Source organism: Anabas testudineus, chromosome 3 (assembly GCF_900324465.2).
Source record: "Anabas testudineus chromosome 3, fAnaTes1.2, whole genome shotgun sequence".
In the NCBI taxonomy this organism is placed as follows: domain Eukaryota; kingdom Metazoa; phylum Chordata; class Actinopteri; order Anabantiformes; family Anabantidae; genus Anabas; species Anabas testudineus.
This window is the reverse complement of record NC_046612.1, coordinates 13,340,712-13,360,584: the sequence shown is the minus strand read 5'-3', so window position 1 is coordinate 13,360,584 and position 19,873 is coordinate 13,340,712. Positions and strand designations below refer to the sequence as shown.

The 19,873-nt window shown below is 40.9% G+C and overlaps 2 protein-coding genes across 4 annotated transcripts; one reads left to right on the top strand and one right to left on the bottom strand.

Moving 5' to 3' along the window:
• The first annotated feature begins 742 nt into the window (after positions 1-742).
• On the top strand, positions 743-11,650 carry scg3 (secretogranin III). Of its 3 annotated transcripts, none has more exons than XM_026377643.1 (12): positions 743-1,162; positions 1,738-1,790; positions 1,946-1,988; positions 2,184-2,411; positions 3,529-3,671; positions 3,977-4,135; positions 4,223-4,457; positions 4,785-4,901; positions 7,069-7,152; positions 7,337-7,447; positions 8,327-8,416; positions 10,759-11,650. In XM_026377643.1, the coding sequence occupies exons 1-12, from the start codon at positions 1,060-1,062 to the stop codon at positions 10,875-10,877; spliced, it is 1,485 nt and encodes a 494-aa protein (XP_026233428.1). In that variant the 5' UTR covers positions 743-1,059; the 3' UTR covers positions 10,878-11,650. The 3 variants fall into 3 exon arrangements, with proteins under 3 accessions (XP_026233428.1, XP_026233429.1, XP_026233427.1); XM_026377644.1 differs by having other exon boundaries at positions 1,735-1,790; positions 2,184-2,399; XM_026377642.1 differs by having other exon boundaries at positions 1,735-1,790.
• Positions 11,651-11,773: 123 nt separating this feature from the next.
• lysmd2 (LysM, putative peptidoglycan-binding, domain containing 2) lies at positions 11,774-16,329 on the bottom strand. The gene is made up of 3 exons (XM_026377493.1): positions 15,888-16,329; positions 14,632-14,984; positions 11,774-12,539 (listed from the first exon to the last, which is right to left on the bottom strand). Exons 1-3 carry the CDS (start codon positions 16,131-16,133, stop codon positions 12,491-12,493), a joined length of 648 nt encoding a protein of 215 aa, XP_026233278.1. The 5' UTR covers positions 16,134-16,329; the 3' UTR covers positions 11,774-12,490.
• Between the last annotated feature and the right edge of the window lie 3,544 nt (positions 16,330-19,873).

Genomic DNA, 19,873 nt, shown 5'->3' with positions numbered 1-19,873 from the left:
TCATTTATTGGAGCCTCACTTGACGACCTGAATACTGGAAACTGAACCTACGAACAGCTGCAGAATCGTGAATACGAGGCGCAATCCGCCATCTAATTAGAGATTCACTGAGGTTATCAAAGCAAAGTGGTCATAAAACGGGCCCAATATAACCCTTTGTGTGTGTGTCTAATTGTTTACCATGTTAATAACGGTTGCTATTGACCGGGAAGTGGAAGATCTACAACCATGACGCAGGTTGCGCGTGACGCACGGAATGGGAGGACTTTCTACTGAAACACTGAAAAAAAAAAACATCCAACTCATCATTGTGTGTGCTCTGCTTTGCACTTAGCACGGAGACGGGTTAACAAATAGGCAAATAATGCACCAATCTATGTACATGTGCATTATTTATATTTTATATTATATTATTTTTTATTATGCAGAAAATATTCTGAATGATCATGGATGAAGATGTTCATTGCATTGAGTTTATTTGAAGAAAATCATTATTATTAGAGCTCCTTCTTAAACCTTATGACACTACAATATAAGAAATTGTTGCTTTCCTCTTCTACAGTTTTCCTGACCAAACATGGAAAAGTGATGTTTTATGGTTGGACACCAGCTGACACGTCTTGGTGAGATGGACACTTTTTGCAGTGTTGTCCTGCTCTTCGTCTCCCCTCTCCTCCTCCTCCTCCTCCTCCTCTGTAAAGACAGAAGGGGCAGGTCCTGTTGTAGAGCTCTATTACTCCCTTGGCAGGTGATGCTGTAGCTCAGTCGGGGCTTGCAGAGCCTCCTAACTTATCTGATTATAATTACAGAGAGGTGACCTGGTTTCAGCACCGCGGCTCGTCAACAGCTCCGGTTCACAGCGGACATTCAGCCGACACTTCCCCGCACGGTGCGTCCGACGTTGCCGGGTTCCCAGCGCGCAGCATCCGCGGCAGTTTCAGCACCAGCGGGCGGCTGGAGCGGAGCGGAGCTGTCCACACGTTCAGCACTTCTCTTCTGCAGGAGGGAACCAAGACGCTCGGGAGATATCTTTCCTCCTGGGACGCAACTTCCATCAGGATGGCGTCTAAATATGTTGGCCTTTTCGTCCTTTTGCAAATGTTATCCCTGACTGGAGTGAGCCAGACATATGCCTTCCCCACACCTCCAGCCTCAGCGGATGGTGAGTTGGCCATAGCCTCTAAACGTAGGAAAGAAAGTAGCAGTCGTGCACTGTAGCTTTTGGAAGCATCTTGCAGAAATGTTAGAGAAACTGGAGGCAGTGACAACAACGGGGGTTTTGCAAACGCCAGCAACTGCGATAGGTCATACTGAAATAGCAGAAAGTATATTACTGCAAGTGTCAGGATCTCATTATTACAAATAGACATCTTTACAACATTTTTGCATTAAGTTTCATTTTTCAACTCCACTATAAACCCGCTCACTAAGAAAATGTCAAGTTGAGCTGCAGCTCCAGCCGAGCCTTGACCGCCTGTGCTCTATTTTCGCCGCAGGTTAATCTTTTGTTTGATAATCCGATTAAGCTCTGCCTCTGCTGTGGTGAGTCGGGAGAGCAGAGACGGCCACATAAGTCTGTTAAAATGAGGGGAAGGCGAAGTTTTAAACTGTGACAGGCTCTCATCATAGACATGGAGTTTTATTTAACCAATGTGCAATTTTATGTCAAACTAATTCTGTGTTTACTTATAATAAAGTCTGTTTTATAATTCCATGCATTTTTATTTCCTTAAGCAGATACAACTGTGTACAATAGACAGCTGACAGAAGAAAGACCACTACAAGAGCAGGTGGGTCCCTCTTTCTGTGTCTCATCCAATATCCGGCCAAATTGACTTTATGATCACTCCTCAAACAACCTAGTTATTAGCAACGTAAACATTATTAACCAGAGCTTTAATGAGTAACCTGGAAAATATCTCTTTGATGTTTGTCATTTCCCCAGATTGCAGAGGCGGACAGTGTGAAGGCTGCAGTTCAGTCAGCTGGTAAGAGGAAACCTTATTGCCAATCAATTAATGACTTTATTTCCGTCTGATGAGTGGGTTCATGTTGCAGCACTTCCAGTAAAACAGGCTTCATATGTACTGAGACGTAACAACTCTAAGAACCACACTGGGAGGAGGTCATGTTCACCACTCGCCTTTCTCTGGTCTGATTACTTTGTCCCTGCTGCTTTTCAGAGAGCAAGCGTCCCACTAACTCCAAGGTCACAGAGTCGCAGCAGGACCGCGATGACTTGACCGTGCTCAAGTCCCTGGCTGATGGCCACAAGGCAAAGGAGACCACAGAGATGACAGCTAAGAAGGAGGCCCAGTACGTTCCTGACGAATCAGACTCCACCAAGACCAGACGTCTGGCTGAGGACTACGACTCCACCAAGAACGGGATGGACTACGGCAAGTACCAGGGTACGCACAGCTGGCAGGATGCGCCCCGTCCTGGCAGTGTTGGAAAAAGGTGCAGCGGGTTAGCTGTCGACAGGTGTGCTGGGGCACTTTGTGTCACCAAGGGCAGGACTCCTGCCGCGTGTGTCTGCCTGTCAGTGGCCGGACACCAGGCAGACGTTTTAAGAAAGTGTAAGCAGAGAAAACACGTGCTTGTGATGGGGATAATCAGAGACGCAGAGAAAGAGTCAAAGACAGAACACGTGCATGCAAGAGAGGAAGATTATCTGTAGCAGAGGCAAAGCTGATTTTTTTATTTGTAGAACTTTAAAACATGGTTTAGATATTTAGAAACTAACATCACTTCCTCATGTCTATCTGAAAAATGAAAAGAAATAAGTTTTATTTTCCAGGCCTCTGTAGTAAAGCTGCAGTTGACCTATATTATTCATTTTACACACATTTACAAGCATGCAACCAAAATATGCTACTGCCCACATGCAGCTGGAATCTACTGTATATACTGTATATATTGCTTTTAACCCACAGTAGATTTCATCAGATCAGCACAAGTTTCATTGTATGTGGATGTAATTTGATATCCACTCCAATTGTCCGCAGAAAACCGAGTCTCTGAGGTGAGGTGACTCAGACACAAAGCGCTGAGTGCTACACTTCATCGATTCATGCTGTCAGCCTGGCAATGACAAGCAGCTCGTCAGGTTACGCTATATCTAAATTTGGCAAGCACGGTCATGCATTTAATTTCTTATTTTCCAGAGCGAGGCAGAAATAGTTCCGGCATTTTAAGAGAAAGTACATCAATGATGATTCAACCTGCGAATACAGCCAAAAGTATTTTGGCTCAGCTTATTTTTATTGTGTGTGCGTTTGTGGATTTCAGGAAACAGCAGGGATTGTTGTGTAACAGTCAAGCTGTACAGTAACATTTGCACATTTCTCACTCCACTTGCACATTTCTGTTTCATGCAGATTTTGATACGGACAGTATGAATCATTTATCGCTGATCTTTTCCTGCCTAATGGGAAAAAGAGGTTTAAGTCCAGATTTTAAAAGTTTGACAACGTATTTACAAATGCTCACAAATGATAACATGTACGGTATGTTATCCCCACTCAGACGACCCAGAGAGCTTCCGTCAGGTCGATGGGACTCCACTGACAGCAGAGGACATTGTGCAGAAAATTGCAAACAAGATCTACGAGGAGGACGACAGAGGGGTGTTCGACAGAATCGTCTCCAAGCTGCTCAAACTGGGGCTGGTAGGTTGTGCGCCTGTTCTCTCATATGCAATTGGATTTGACAGCATGTGGCATGACATTTTCTCCACAGGACCCCCCCCCCCCTGTACTCCCTGTTCCCGCACAAGGAGAAGAAGAGACGTGTGAATTGTGTTTTGGTGGTTTCGGTTATAAATTACTTTTTCTGGCACTCAATAAGTAGTTTGCCCAAATTGCTCCCTGAGATGTAGCTCTCAGTGACAGCGATACAAAGAGGTTTTTGAGTTCAGTTCTATTACATCTTACAGCACATTTGTTATTACACAGAATTGTTTTTCTTTCTGTAGATTACAGATAGTCAGGCAGACACTCTGGAGTACCAGGTGGCAGAGGCACTGCAGGATCTCATCACCAAAAACGCCAAGAACAACGAGGTTGAAGACACTGAGAGGAATGACCAAGAAACCAGGGAGGAGCAGGGCGACCAGGGCTCAGACACAAATACGGTAGAACCTCTAAATAAGGCTCAGTAATGATGACAGCGATAACTATAAAGATGACAACAGTAACCACAACGGCTTTGTCATTTCCAGGACGCATGGGAGCCACCCAGGCAGCGCTACAATGACAACGGGGAGGACGAGGAGGAAGATGAGGATGAGATAGAGGAGGAGGTGAGCAGAGATGCAGAGGAGGATGGGGGCGATGCTGGTGACAACACCTGGAGCAAAGACACGCAGGAGGGCAATGAGGTGAGCCCTCAAGACGGGCTCCAGGACCTGCAGTACTTCCCAAACTTCTACCGTCTGCTCAGAAGCCTCGATTCAGGTAAAAACACAGACCTGACCTGAGGCTGTTGTGCAATTTTAGATCATAGCTACAGAAATACTTGCTTCACAGCATCCTTCATCCAGAGGTGGTTGTTCATCATTCAGCTGTTGTTGTCATGGCAACGTTGTGTCAGCAAATGCTTATTTTGTCGGTTGTTCCTGACAAGACATCTACCGAGGAAGTGCAGATGACACACACACGTCACTAATAATTTATGATCCCATTATCATGACCCCCACAGTCTACTTCCATGAGGCAACATTCAAGTCATAGTCACCTAACAGAATGTTGGTTCCGAATTTGTCCTCTGATTTGTTGTTTCAGACCAAGACACTCAGGAGAGAGAGACGTTGATCACCATCATGAAGACACTGATTGACTTTGTTAAGATGATGGTGAAGTATGGCACCATCACGCCAGAGGAAGGAGTGTCCTACCTGGGTAAGACAACACCTTTATTTAGTGTTATTTATTTTCCCTGGTGCATTTGTGATAAATAATCATATGTATACACAGGTCAACAGCACAAGCATGTTATACAGCCTAAGTGTAACTGCTAATTAGTAATATCAGAAAATCATTTCAATTCAGGTTTTTCCAAAACATTCAACTACACCCGATGGTCCTGATAGGTTTTAAAGTCCAATTAAAGCTTATATGTTTTATACCTATTTTATGAAATCCATGTGAAATATTCTTTCTGCGGCATCATGCCGTGATTAGATTATGTCTAAACTAGTGAGTTTAAGCACATCTCAGCTAAACTAACCATAGAAATAGGTCTTTGTTTTACACTAGTGAAGAGTTTTTGCTGATTTAATGCATTACCGCTGATTGTTTTGAGGACAGTTTCGTGTTGCCTTGCCTATGTGTGGCTTATATGTGGATAAAAGATCTGCTGCATTAACTACTTAGTGTTTTTCTCTGTCACTGTGAATTATCTGTGATTTTTTTTTTTGTCATGTTCTGTGTGTGTGTGTGTGCTCAGCCGTGCTAATATTCCCATTAGCCAGTGCAGTGGAGTGTGAAGCCTATGCAAACAGATAACTGTCAGGGCCACCCACCATAAACATGCTCATGGCCAGTCCGTCACATCAGTAGCCAGTGGAAAGGTCGGCAACCTGTAGGGGACAGTTGTCATATCTCTGTTTGAGCCTCAGGAAACCCAAGACCAACTCTAACTCTCTCTCTCTTCAAATGACATTCAGTCCAAGACAGAAATAATAGAAACAATATTCTCTGTCACACATGGATGGAAAAACAGCTCTGCTTTTAAATATGAGCCATTTATTGTCATTTCTGTCATCATGGATTCATGTGACAGTTCATTTGTTGATATTGTGCAAGCATTTAATGTTTTATATGAAAAATACTCAGCACAGGTTTCCATTGTCCGGATGATTTTTTTTAAATCCAAAAGTCCAAAAGGGAAATATACAATGAAAGAATTAAATAAAGAAGTCAATCTTTACATACAGTGTTCCCATACTCTAACTAACTAAGTGTATTGAAGGTCTAATCAATTCTACAGCCGCTGGTCACTGTTGTTTACTGCACAGCAGAGCAGACGATCACTGGTGGTGTTACACACCGGTACACAACAGGCATATAACATTACACATGATGTGGGTTTCCTAGGCAACCCCTTTGACTTTATATTGCATAGGTTTCAAGGAGATAATAGGATGGACTTTCACCATCACCTAGCAACATGTTAATGCCCCTCTCCCTGCCTCCACCTCTAACTGGGTGTGATGATAGTGACTCACCATCACTCAGGTACACAACTGAATACACACAGCTGTCAGTCAATAGTAATCCGATGCAGGCCTCAGGATAGACAGATATAGAGGGATGTAGAGGAGGAGAGTGGGGGAGGAAGAAACATGGTGTGATGAGAGAGTGTGTGGGCAGAGGAAGAGGATGAAATAATGGGCTTCCACTGTGCCACAGGTGGGAGGAGGCAATTTGAACACACACAGAAAGAACAAAGACAAGTGAGATGGTTAGATAATAAGAAATAAAAGGAAGCTGGAGCTGGAGTGAGTGTTCCTGGCTCCTGAATGCTCAGTTAAAGCTCTGAAGTAAAGCCTTTGTTGTATGGCTTGTGTTCTTTTGTCCAGATATCTAATGTTTAGTGACCATGTAAAGCTCCCGTAAGATCTGCATCCAATCCAGATAAAAACTGTTTGTCTGCTCTAACTTATTAGAGCAGACATTTAGTCATTTATCCTACTAGATATCTATCAAAATAAGTAATATTAAGGCTAAATAGGACAACTTAAAGTAAACAGTTACTGAAACCTAATCTAGAGGATGAAATGTGTATCTCCACCTGATTTCCTGCCTCATTTAGGCATATTTTCTAATCCTTTTGTGAAAACACAATAATACTTCTGCGAGAACACATCCTGAGGATAAAAATGAATGTTGTTTTGTTGGCACCCAGGCTGTGGATGATTTTAATCAAAGATTAATGTTGATCCTCTGTGTTACTACTGGGACTTAACAGATTGGATGTTTTTTATTTATTATATGTAGAGTGTACTATCAAAACAATGCTGATCAAATCTATAGTAAATGTTTGGCCTGTTTCATCCTCTTGCAGAGAACCTGGATGCTATGATAGCTATGCAGACCAGGAACAAGCTGGGCAAATCTCTGGGACCTCCTGACTTCACTGCACCCAACGGTACACAACCTTATGCATCCTGCAACACATCCATCAAAATATTTTTTATTTAATTTAAATTATCACACATGATTACAATGATAATGAACAGTTTCCCAAACTGTTGAATTGCTGCTTCAAACCTATTTCTACCAGCAATGGACCAAACATTTGTAATGTGTGTATTTTTTTATTTATTCCACAGGGAAAAACTTGGATGAGGATGACAACACCAAGGCCGAGGCTGCCAAGATGCAGAGGGAGTATGAGAACTTGAAAGACTCAACCAAGGAGGAGCAGCCATCACCTGAGACCAGTCAGTCCGCTACCTGATCCTGATGACTAGAGGAAACATGAATAGCTTATTCTTTTGTGATTTGTGAAAATAATTGAACACTTTTTACCGTTTTTTTTTTTTTTATTTGCATGACTTGTTGTCGTTGTGGTTGAGGTTTTGTGGTTTTCTTTTTTTTTTTTTTTTTTTAAAGCTCTCAAACAGCAAATTTCCGCCACAACAGTTCAATGAAGCAAAACATAACCACCAACTCAAAAATAAAAGGTCTTCAAAATTAGTTTGAATGTAATGGGGCCAGCAGCATTTCAAATTGTTTGTTTTCTATCAGTGGTGCCGACAGGAAATAAACAACACTGCAGCTCAAGCCAATCATAGTTAAGTCCCTGCTTGTCCCTGATCTAGGACAGTCCAATAGCGCTCACAGGAGAGCTTGTCCCAGCTGCTATTATTCTTTGTGCTTGTACACTGCACTGTACCCACTCATCAGTATAATCCACACACACACACACACATACACACACAGACATGAGTAAAAAAATAAAAGGCCAAATGAAAAACCGAGCAGATTATGACCACTATCTTTGCTTCCAATCTAAACTCTGTGATATCTGTGTATTAACGAGCTTGCATTACATAACATTTATGGAAAAAATAGGGCATGTGTTATAATCCTTTTAATCTGAGCTTTAGCACTAATATAATCTTGATTGGTGGTTAAAAACAATGTAAATGTCAAACTATGTGTCTTTACTGTCCCTTTTTCCATTCTGAGTGGATCTTTTATTAGACCAGACCCACAAACAACCAGATAAATGTACAATAAAGTAAAGAGAAATGTAATTATTGTCTATTTTCTGATGCATTAAATCATTTTTTTCATTTCTTCCTTCTTAACTTCAGAGCAGCCTGGCAAGTCAGAGACCTATCTGGAGGCCATCAGGAAGAACATTGAGTGGCTGAAGAAACACAACAAAGAAGAAGGCAAAGATGGTGAGATATATGTTCCCTTACTAGAAATCAGATGAGAGAAACCAAAGACAGGCCTGAATCATATGTGTCTACTCAACAATCGCTGTGCACCGAGGATCAGTTAAATTATGTGTGGATGCACTAACATTTTAGCCACTGGAGACTCTCTCCTCTCCAGTCTTTGCTGAGCTTTAAGAGCCGGAACAAGAAAACACTTGTCTCTTCAGCGAACTGTAGTGGGTCACTGACAGGTCTGAGCTGACGCAGTAAAGAAAAATCTGAAACCTCTTTTGTTGTTAGCCTCCATTTGCAAGTAAAATTGGTGTGGGATAACAGCAAAGATGCTTCACTTCAAATCTCATGAATATGGATCATTCTTGATGGCTCTGTCCTAATTACTTGTGATACAGCAGCCTTGTGCAGAGACAACAGTCTATTCATTAATTCCCTTGTACCTGTTCCTCAACATTTTGTTTGTGCGTCTGTGCAATGGGACGTGTTTTCATGTGAGAGTGTGTGAAGGGGAGACGTAGCTGTAGATGCTGGACCTGGTCCGTAATTAGCACATCTATCACACCAACACAAAAAAAAAGCCATGAAAAGATCATCACATCTTTGTCTTTGCATTCTGCTCGTGTCTTTAGCACTGTATGGTGTGTGTGAGTGTGTGTTACCCATACACACTCACAAACTGTGACCGCATTTGTAAGGAAGCAGCATATGACCCAGAAACTGCACCAGTCTGCAGAGCTGTGAAAACTGTGGTAGTTTCCCACCCAACTGTGTACTCATCTAACAGGAGAAGCCTGCTGTGGGGCTCTCCACAGTGTAAAATCAAAACCCAGTGGTGCTTAATTAAGCAGAGGAGAATGAAATGTTAATGAGTTCTCACTATTCAGGCCGTCCGTCCACTGGTGATCATCGCAGCAGGACATCCTAGACCAAAAAACAAAAGTCCTAGCAGGGTGAGATTTATATTAACTGTTAATGCTCAGTGGCTGGATCTAATCTGAGTCGATCAGTAGGTGAATCAGCCTCAAGTGGGTCAGAAAAAAAAAATCAAAATTCAAAGACAAAGAAATTACAGATATAACCAGAGTTTGACCCAGATTCTTGTGCACATCTTAAGACAAGAGACTGAAAGGCTGAAACTGAGCTCATAACACCATGGAGCAGAGGGGCCAGAGCAGCAGGGAAGTTTTGTTTGTTGCCCGACTCTGACCTGGCTCTGTATAGGACAATTCATTAGCATTCTAGTGTGTGGAGTGGTTGTCTGGGACAACAGGGGCCTCCCCCACCTGCCTGTCTGCGATCTGAGCAGAGGAGACAGACAGATAATGTCAGAACAGGAATGCTCAGACTGAATGCACAGACAGCACAGTGGAAATATCCCCCCAATGTCAAACGGTGGGAATCGCGGTAGCTATAATAGCAAATCATTAAAACCTACTTTTCTAAAACACCTTGCATCACATTAAAGAGCTGTCTATGTTTCTCCTCAGCCTCACTATCTCTATTTTTTCTCTCTCAGCTGTAGCACAGCTGGAGGCGAACAAAAGCCTTTTCAACTAAAAAACAGTGTCATAGAAACAGAGTGGGCGACGGGCCATTTATTGTGTTTACTCTAGCAGAAGCACCCATTAGGACAATCTCAGCGGGCTCAGTGCGTGTGTGTGTGTGTGTATGCATACACCTACACACTGTACAGATTAGCCAGAGGAACAGATGGACATGAAGGCAACATCCTGGTTTTTGGCTCTTGGCTCCTGACAGCGAAGATTGAGCGAAGCGGTGCTGTCTCTAATCACATTCTGTTAATCCCTCACATACGTCAGGCGCGACAATAACGAAGCAACCGTAACTTGAAGCGATACTATAAAATGTCATTAGGAAGATGCAGAAGTTGCGGTGTGACTTTTTGGACGTCCTCTACCTCTCGGTTTCTCCTTTATTCAGCATCAGAGCAGTGGGAAGTGGTGCAGCAGCTGTTTGCCTGCTCTGAGTCTCATTTGTTACTTTGATAGATAATACAGAGTTTAAATATAGTCACATCCTACTGTGTCCTTATGGCGCTGTGTTAAATCAAAATGACTTGTCTGTGGCAAGGTGAAACAGTGAATTACATTGAATTAAATACGAAGGATAACTCCTTATGCTTCAGACTAAAGCCAAAAGATGGCTTTGTTACTTCATGTTTGCATGTGATATCTTCTTAACCCCAGACAAACATGCTAACTCTGACCTTAATCCTGCTTGATTATAACTACCGGACCAGATTATAGCTTGATGTTGTCTTAAGGAGACAGTCCATCAAGATTCTGATGACGCCAAAAACAATTCATTTGTGGTTTCTGATTTTCCAGATTATGACCTGTCCAAACTGAAGGACTTCATGGACCAGCAAGTTGACTCCTACATAGAAAAAGGGATCATTGCCAAGGACGAAGGCGACACCATCAAGAGGATCTACAGCAGCCTGTAACACTATCATCTATCCTCCAACCAACCTCCGGCCTAAAAGACAGGACCGAATCTGACAATAGGATCTCCAACAAAACCCTGACCTACAGTCACTTCCCTTGGCATGGTATATATATAGATATATACTGTGCATTCAAAAGTACCTGCTTAGGGGAACTTGTTCCCAGACATTTCGAAGAAGTATCAAGAAAAAGGATTCAATAATTACCATCAACACGACAGTAACATTGTTCTTTACAGCTACGTAACTGATATTTGCACGCCAAGATTGCAGAGTAATAATCAAAATATTATTAGAATATAGGATATTACTCAGAGAAAAAAGTATTTTATGTAACCAACTGACACAACTAACTAAATGCTAGCATTTACTCCACCCTGACTCCTTTAAGACATGAATGTTATGAGTATGATGCTGTAGCATCAACTACTGTTTCCAATACAATTTTTGCAACAAAATAAACATATATCAAACTGTATCCATTAGGTGTAACCTGTTAGCCTATTATCCTTATTTTTCCGCCGTATATGTAAAAGCTCTATTGTATTCTTGCTTTTTATTTACCAGAAATATATATGTTGTGTATCATGCCCGTGCCCTCCATAACCCTCTGTTCTGTTCTGCCGTAATCTCTCTGGAGCCCACTAGGGGGCGATGTCCTCTGCATGTCTCTGTGAGTTCAACATTTCCATCTTTGTAGAGACATAAGATGAAGTATTTTTAAATGTAAATAATTGTGATTTTTTCCTAAAATGTAAAAGTAAATTAAAACATTGCCTTTTCTTTACCCGTGTACCTAACTATGATAATGAAGCAGCACCGAAGAAGAAGAAGAAGAAGAAGAAGAGAAAAAAAAAACACTGATATCATCATGAAAACACTTCAGATCAATAAAATCTGGTTTAAATACATCTTTATTCTTCCCAAACAAACCCCAAATAAAACCAATTATAATTTAAAAGCACAACAAAACAGCAGTTACGCACAGTTTTCCACACACATAAATAATGCATCCACTCTTCAAAAATAGAGCAGTTCCCTTTTGTTCCCCAACAAACGGCTTCTGTGAGGCAAATGGAACATGTTCAAAGGCTTGAGTCCATCCAGCGCTTGCGTCTGGGATGTGCTCATACAGGGTAAACACTGATAAGAAAAGCCTGAATATACTTTACAATGATACTATTCTAGGAGGGGATTTAGAACATCAGAGGCAGTTAGCAAGTCTAACAAGGTAATCCTTCTGGGACTACTTAACACTCTGTGTGAGTGTATGCAGGTGTGGCTGTGTCTATATGTGACCATATGCAGCAGGTGGTTCTTTACAGCAGCTTCAGAAATGGATGATGGGCATGTTTGCTCCAGTGCTACTTAACTAAAATGCTCCTCTGTACTCCCAGTAAAACTGTACAAAACAATAACACTCATACACATCATAATAATTGCATCTCAATAAATAAAAGGCAAACATGACACTTTTGTTCTATGTGGTTTGGTAAAAGCAAAAAGGTAAAGGAAAAAGAAAAAAAAAAAAAACAAGGACTTGTTGGTAGTGATTGTGCGTGTGTAAGCATGTGTGTGTCCAAGACGGGGCTTCACGTGAACAGACTGGTCATTCATGTCTGCTGGTATGACGTTGTCGGGGTCGTGTAGTTCTCTTTGCTCCTGTAAATGGACAAAAACAGAAATAAAACCTTTAGATTGAAGTGGAAACACTTGCCAGTATTATAACACGCACACTTTAATTCCTTCCCTTTCTTCCCATTTGTCTGCTTAAATAGTCTCCACAGTGTCTGAGTGGAGACTATTTGGAGACAGTGAGTGTGTGAATAATGGAAGAGGCATCTGATGGTTTATCTGATGAAACAGGAGCCTCCCAGTAAAACACACACACATTTAAAATGTACTTTTTTAAATGCTTACCACCCCTTCTAGAAAGAAAATGAGAAATGTAAGTCGTCACAGCAGCTTGTGGAAATGCCCACGCTATTCACAGAGCTAAGAGCGCAGTGTAGCCGCAGGAAATTAACTGGGAGATGAAAAATGAAAGAATCTAAATAGTAGAGGGAAAGAAATATTTTACTAAACGAAATGAGAAGAGAGAAGGTAAAGCTATTGTACAAGGCTAAAAGACGGCTATTATACAGTGAAAGACGTCTTTGGGGGGGACAGGATAACTTTCTATTTCTATCAAGTGTAATGGGCAATTTAGAACAATAAATAATTGAACTCGTTTCCTTCATCTGATTTGGCATTTGTTAATATGTGTTTAAGTATCTTTGTGGTTAATCATCTGATAAAAAGTTATTTTTTATCATTCTTGAATAAGTGAAATATAAATAAAATATTAGTTTCATGTTAGAGGAAAGCAGGCATGCAGCCTGTGTTTGCTCTGGGCTCTGTGTACACAAAGGAGCGAGCCTCTGTTTGTCTAAACACACTGCAGCGCCACAGCACAACCTGTAGATGTGGCGGGGCCTAAAACAAAGCTCAGATTTACTTCAGCTGGTAGGTAAACACATAAAAAGAAATTAAAAATATTTAACTTACAAAAGCCTTGAGCCTTAATGTTTGCTCAGATGGGATTGTTGGGTTTTCTACACAACGTTTTATACAGGTGTACTCTGTAAGGTCTTAAACCTTCAGATGACGTCTGTTGTGATTTGGCACTATACAAATAAAACTGAATTGAACTGAATTGAATTAAAGCAAAACATAATTTATAATCATAAAATACATGTCACAATATTGTCTTGATATGTTGAAAGACAGTAATTACTATATTTTGCAGTACTTCCAATATGGACCAATCACTTTTTATCATAAAGCTAATAAAGGAAGTTTTATTAGCTTAGCTTATAATACAACATTACACTGAAAATCCAAAATGATAATATTCTGTGGGATGTGATATAGTATGAGTGTCACTATAGACTGAAGGCATACCTAATTCTGAAGCTGTCCAACATGGTGTCAGACCACCAGTGATAACAGAAACTGCATATGATGAACTGTTGGCAGCTGCGAAAGCTGTCAGGTAACATGAACCTGAGACAACACAACTAAGAGCAAAACCCTTTTAGAGAACCTGGGGTGGAAAAGGGTGCATGTGACTGTAGACTATTGAAGTGACTCACTCACTAAAGCTTGTGGTACACAAACAAATCCTGCTTCTTTATGAATGTCAAGCATCCACTATTGCACTCTCTGTCTCAACATGCTGCGTCTGTCAAGTCTGATTCTGCTAAAGCTCCTTCTAAAAACCTGACTGGTGCAAAAGTTAACATCCGAGTAGCACGTCAGATTCCTGGCTCGTCCATTTTCACTTTTCCTGCATTTGGTCTCTGTTGCTGCTGACTGGGACTTCTGACAATCACAACATAAAAGCTCAGTGATGGGAGTCTGGGCCAACAAGGTAGCCAAAACCTTAGCAATAAAAAAGCCAAGCATCTCTGAAGCAGCGTGCTTGTATAAGCAGGACTGTATCAAATGTGTCTTGTCCACTTCCTTCTAAAAAACATACTAGCAAGACTCTGTGCGTGTCACAGGTTTTCAGCAATCATAATCACTCAGTGGAGAATAACAAACCAAGAAAGAGCAGCAGCATTAGCTGAACAAACAAGTCTGACTTCACCATTAGGGAAGAATGGGTCCAGGTGACTGAAATGTATAGATTACTATTTGCACTGAGCACTGAAAGAGCGCGTCATCAACACACAAAACTAGCGGTTGGTTGGTGTTAATTTGAGCGCCTCACCTAACTTCCTCTTCTTTCAGTCTGCGTGCAGCTTGTTTTGACTGTTTAATTTGCAAGTCCAGTCTGTGTAAGAAGTCTTTGGCTGACAGCTCCTCTGGCTGGGACTGAGGCTGGGGGGGTTTGGAGTCCTCGCTGGGTGGGGAAGGGGGTGGCGAAGGTCCCTCAATATCTTGTGTCATAATAGAGGGTGTATCTGCCTCCTGGCATGCTGCTTCACTGTCCCCATCAGGAGACTCCAGAGACAGTCCGTTAAATACGAAGCGCTTCTCTGACACCACAGGGATGTTGAGGCTGTTCTTCAAGAAGATGCAGTCGTTGCTGAACAACTTATTGGCTCTCTTGATTTGCTCCATCTGCGATACAGGCAGATAAAAAAAATAAATGAAGGACAGAGGAGGAGTTAACAATTGTTTTTCAGTGATTACAACCATGACCAGTGTCACTTCTGTTTTTTTATCTCCAGGTGTCTCACGCCTGGAGGCTTTTTTTATATATCCACTGTTAACTATAAAGGAACACTCCTAAATAAAGCATTTCAACAATCACTAAACACAAACATTTAATCTGCTTTTAAACTGAGATTTATTGTCTCACAATTTTTAAAAAAGAACTCAAGAAAATAATATTTCATTTGTTTTTATTAAACTTAGTGGCTGAACAAGTAGGCAAAGATTGACTCATGGCTTTTTTATTATTATTATTTAAATCCTGGGAGTAATGTGGTCCATAATGTGGTGTATGTTCCACCCTCGGCTGTACGTGTACATGCAAACTTACTAAACTCTTCACTCACTTGTCTGGACTATGAGTTTGAAGAATGTGTGAAGGGACATGAATACCTTGACATAATGAGCCTTCCTAAAGAAATATTCCCCCTCATGCCAGATTTTGTTCCTCCTGCAGTCAAATCAACCTCTAGTGCCGATAAAAGTCCTGAATATTAATGCACAACCAAATAAGTCTTTGTTCCCACTTGTTGAAGTGAAACTGAGAAATTCCCTTGATGTGTTTGTTCACTTTTGTTTCCAGTAAGTTGCTGCTGTAAAAGTTTCAGCAGTTGCCATATTGGTCTATTAAAGGACTTCAGTGGGGAGTCAAACCCTGGTCTTCTGACTCATCAGTCAATGCAGAGACCATGAAACCAGGTGATGTGGTGATCCTGTCACCCGTCAGTAAGGTGTGAGCTCTTTTATCAGCCCTGACTTGTTGTAAACTTGCACATGACAACACAAACTAACATGCAGTTTCCATCTTACCGTTACACCGTACTTGAGAGCAATGCCTTGCAGGGTGTCGCTGTCTGTAACACGATGCTCTATGTATTTCTCCCCCAGAGAGGCCGTGACGCTGGCTGTGCTTCCGTACGAGCGGATCTTGGTCCGGGCAAGGCTCTGGGACAGTTCGCTCTCGGACTCGGAGCCCGACCTGGACCGAGGGAAGATGGGCTGGCCAATTCGTCCTCCTCCATCCCGCATCGGCAGGACGGGCGAGAACTCCGCCATCTTCTCTTGAATAAATAAAGAGGCCGACTGCCTCGGTTTTTATTCAGTTAACACTCTGACTCGCTGTGATAACGTGAATCGGGTTCAGGCGGCAGTGGGGGTCCCATCCCCGGTCAAAATCAGCATGTCAACCCAAGGGAGGAAATCCATGTTTCGGGGACCACTACCGCACAGCTCGCTTTAGTCATGGATCCGTTACTCTGACGTCAACACGTACAGGACGTCAGAACGACGTGAGCGTACCGGAAGAACAAGAAGAATACAGTTTCCGGTTACACTTTCAAAATAATTCACGAACCCCCAAAGCTTCTAATAAAGAACACAAATGTGAAGAAAGTGAAGAAGCTGAGTTTATTCCCTGAGGGAAATACACGCTGAATAATTGGCACATTCAGATTTTAGGTGAACACAAAGAAACTTCCCCACAGATTTTCATCAGATGAATTTAAAATTAATATTGTAGTAACAAACTCTGAACACACATTCTGCAAAGTAAATTTCAAATATTAAAATAAGAGATGCAGGACTACATCAGTTTAGTGTTCACCTGGTTAAAAAAAGGAAATTAAAGGAAAACATATATGTAAAAGTATTGGAAACGTGAGGCTGTAGACTTATATCATTTGGGTTTGACAGGAAAAAATTAATATGTGACAAAAGAATAGGATTTCAGGTTTCATTTCTACATGTTATCTATCATCTAGATAGATGAACTTCTCATGTGAGCAAAACGTATTAGAACATGTGACTGACAGGTGTGTTGGTTGCCCTGGTGTGTCCTGTTAAATTAATTATTTAAACCTCTTAACTATAAATGAGCATAAGAAACTTTAAAACTGAAATGAACACATAACAAACTTTGAGGCAACATTATTACCCAGTGGTGATTTTGTATTATTGTATTTGATTGTATTTTAGTGGTGTTCAAGCACCCCTAGAATGAATGGCTTGTTGTGTAACAAAAAAGTAAAGTCCAGTTACTTAAGACCGGAGAGATCTTTTCACATTGGATGGAAACATTCAGCAGGTCTCTGTGACCACTAACCACTGCATGTGACAACTGGAGCCACTGCTTCTAAATCATACCATCTGTGACAGGAACCTGGTTAACAGTCCCATGACAAATGATGTGGGAAAATAATGTGTTTTTCATAATCACCCGATAGTAAAACCCATAAAAATAATAAGGGAATTTCCCGAGATGCAATATCAGTGCCATAAAGTCTGACAAATGAGGAACTATTTATTCACTGATTTTTTTTTTCACACTCCCTGCAATTATACTGGTATTAGACAAACAAAGAAGATATTAAACTATATTCCATAAATTAAAAAGAAGAATAAAACTGTAAAAAGACAAAATCACAGAAAATGTTTTTTTATTATTCTAGTGAAACATTTCATCTTCTCCCGTCTAAAGTGTCATGAGTAAGTCAAGAAATCATTGTCTAAATATACATTCTAATCTGCAATATATTTTTACCACCATGAAAAACCATAATATAGGATTAGGATGTAATATGGAATTTGATTTTATCTGTTTGGTTACACAATTCGTTACAATTTGAGTAGCTGATAAATAACACTGATGGTGGCGGATTAAAAAAACAACCTTTTTTTATAAGTTGACATGCCTCTATCTATCTATCTTTTGTCATCTTGCTTTGATGAAATATTATGTACATTTTATTTTTTATCAGATTTCAAACTGCACCCAGGAGCAACATACCACTTAATTACTGCAGAATGCAAATTGAAAGAACAAAATGAGCAAAACAAATAAATAACCAAGCTAAATTCTGTAATAGCTAATCTGAAGGCCACAGCTGGTCCAAGTCAGTTGGGCACTTTGTATTGTTCGTGATTATTCAAAAACCAATAAGGCAATGATTTCTAGATGAAGCCACACGAGAACGTACTCATACAAATGCAGTACTGGCAGTGGAAACCAATAATGATGCAAACAATACTAAATTTTAATGTAGTCTTGGTGAAAGGCAGTAATGTGTTTTATCAGGAACACAAAGGCTGCAGGTGCTACTTTACGAAGCACAGGTTGTGCCAAATCACTACGGAACAAATACTGGGAAGCAACAAGTGGATTCATGAGCTCAGTATGATTCATTTATTCGGTTAAGCTTTCTTGGTTATAGCTGTGGTAATCCCACTCTCTGGTATTTTCTAATGAAAATCGGGTCATTCAATTTATGTATGAGTACAAAGGCAGAGCAGGAGGAGGTCGCTCAGTGCATTAATTATACATGATGATCCCAACGTGAGATGACGCCTGTTAGATTGAAATGCAAATCAGTTGTATTGCATGTTGTAGATGTTCAGAATAGAGTTTAAAACACTTCTCCTCACATATGAAGCACTTAATAATCAAGCGCCATCTTATCTTAAAGCCCTTATAGTTCCATATTTTCCCAGCAGAACCCTTTGTTCTCATCCTGCAGGTTTACTTGTGGTTCCTAGAGTTTCCAGATGTAGAATGGGAGGCAGAGCCTTTAGCTGTCAAGCTCCTCTCCTGTGGAACCAGCTCAGTTTTTTGTTGCCTGCTGTTCTTTTCTCTCTCCTCGTTCCACTCACCCCAACCGGTCGAGGCAGATGGCCACCCGCCCTGAGCCTGGTTCAAGTGGAGGTTTCTTCCTCTACAGGGAGTTTTTTCCCCTCCACTGTCGCCTAGTGCTTGCTAAAGTGGGGTTGATGGTTTTTCTATATAATTCTGTGTACAGTTATATAAGGTTTTAAACCTTACACTGTAAAGTGCCTTGAGATGACATCTGTTGCGATTTGGTGCTATATAAATAAAAGTGAAAATCGAATTGAAATTACATATATATCCATATCTTTATTGCTAACCTATCCAGTGCATACAGATACAGGTCTAATGAAGCAAAAGCGTGGCAAAAGCAAAGACTTTAATTTTTTATTTTCTTTTTATATCTTAAGTAAGATACAAGGGCCTACTTTCCTGGGCAGGATTTCCTACAATAGGAATCAAATGACCTCACTTGCATTGCCCCACCCTCTCTTTCTCCAAAGACAAAAACAAAGACCACAAAGGCAAGATGAAAAGTGGGAGGAGAAGCAACCACACGGTGAGTCATCAGTCATGTTACCATGACTACTATCTCTCCAGCCACCTCCTGATCTGACTGCACCCTCAGGTCTGAGGAAAGATGATGGAGTGCAATGAGTGCAATATCCCTCTCACTCTCACCTCCCCATCTTTAAGGAGCCTTTAAGAGTTGACTCAGTGAATCATGTGGGTCCAGCATTCACAGTTCATTTGTAAGTGTTGAACTGCTGTATATGGATTACAGTAAAATTAAAACTATCTACAGAAGGTAAATTGTTAGGAAACTGGTGACACCTACAGGATGTTTTTCAATAATGTCAGTCAGTTTTTTCTTGCCCTTACTGGACATTTATGGTATTGGAGCTTTGTCGTTTCACAAATATTTCCAACCACAAGATGGTGACATTTGCTCACTAGTCATTTTTAAATGCCTAAACGAAGCAAAGTGTGCCAGTCATTTTAATGCTTGAGAAACACTGTGCTCATCTGTTTTTCCATACAGTTCGCATATTATAAAAAAAATCTTGAATCTGCATTAGAATATTTCAGCATGTACGAGTATCAAACATGTTAGAAGAACGGCAGCTTCTTCATTGGTGGTTAGTTTTTGGTTTTGTTGGTTGGTTTGTTAGACACAGACTTTGAGTCGTGTATCCAA

Excerpts from the sequence above, each read along its gene's own strand:
- scg3 (XM_026377642.1), top strand. The coding sequence starts at position 1,060 with ATGGCGTCTAAATATGTTGGCCTTTTCGTCCTTTTGCAAATGTTATCC. Across the intron at positions 4,136-4,222 it reads AGGGCTCAGACACAAATACG|GACGCATGGGAGCCACCCAG; the intron begins GTAGAACCTCTA and ends TGTCATTTCCAG. Across the intron at positions 4,902-7,068 it reads GGAAGGAGTGTCCTACCTGG|AGAACCTGGATGCTATGATA; the intron begins GTAAGACAACAC and ends ATCCTCTTGCAG.
- lysmd2 (XM_026377493.1), bottom strand. The coding sequence starts at position 16,133 with ATGGCGGAGTTCTCGCCCGTCCTGCCGATGCGGGATGGAGGAGGACGA. Across the intron at positions 14,985-15,887 it reads CTCTCAAGTACGGTGTAACG|ATGGAGCAAATCAAGAGAGC; the intron begins GTAAGATGGAAA and ends CCTGTATCGCAG. Across the intron at positions 12,540-14,631 it reads CTGAAAGAAGAGGAAGTTAG|GAGCAAAGAGAACTACACGA; the intron begins GTGAGGCGCTCA and ends GTCCATTTACAG.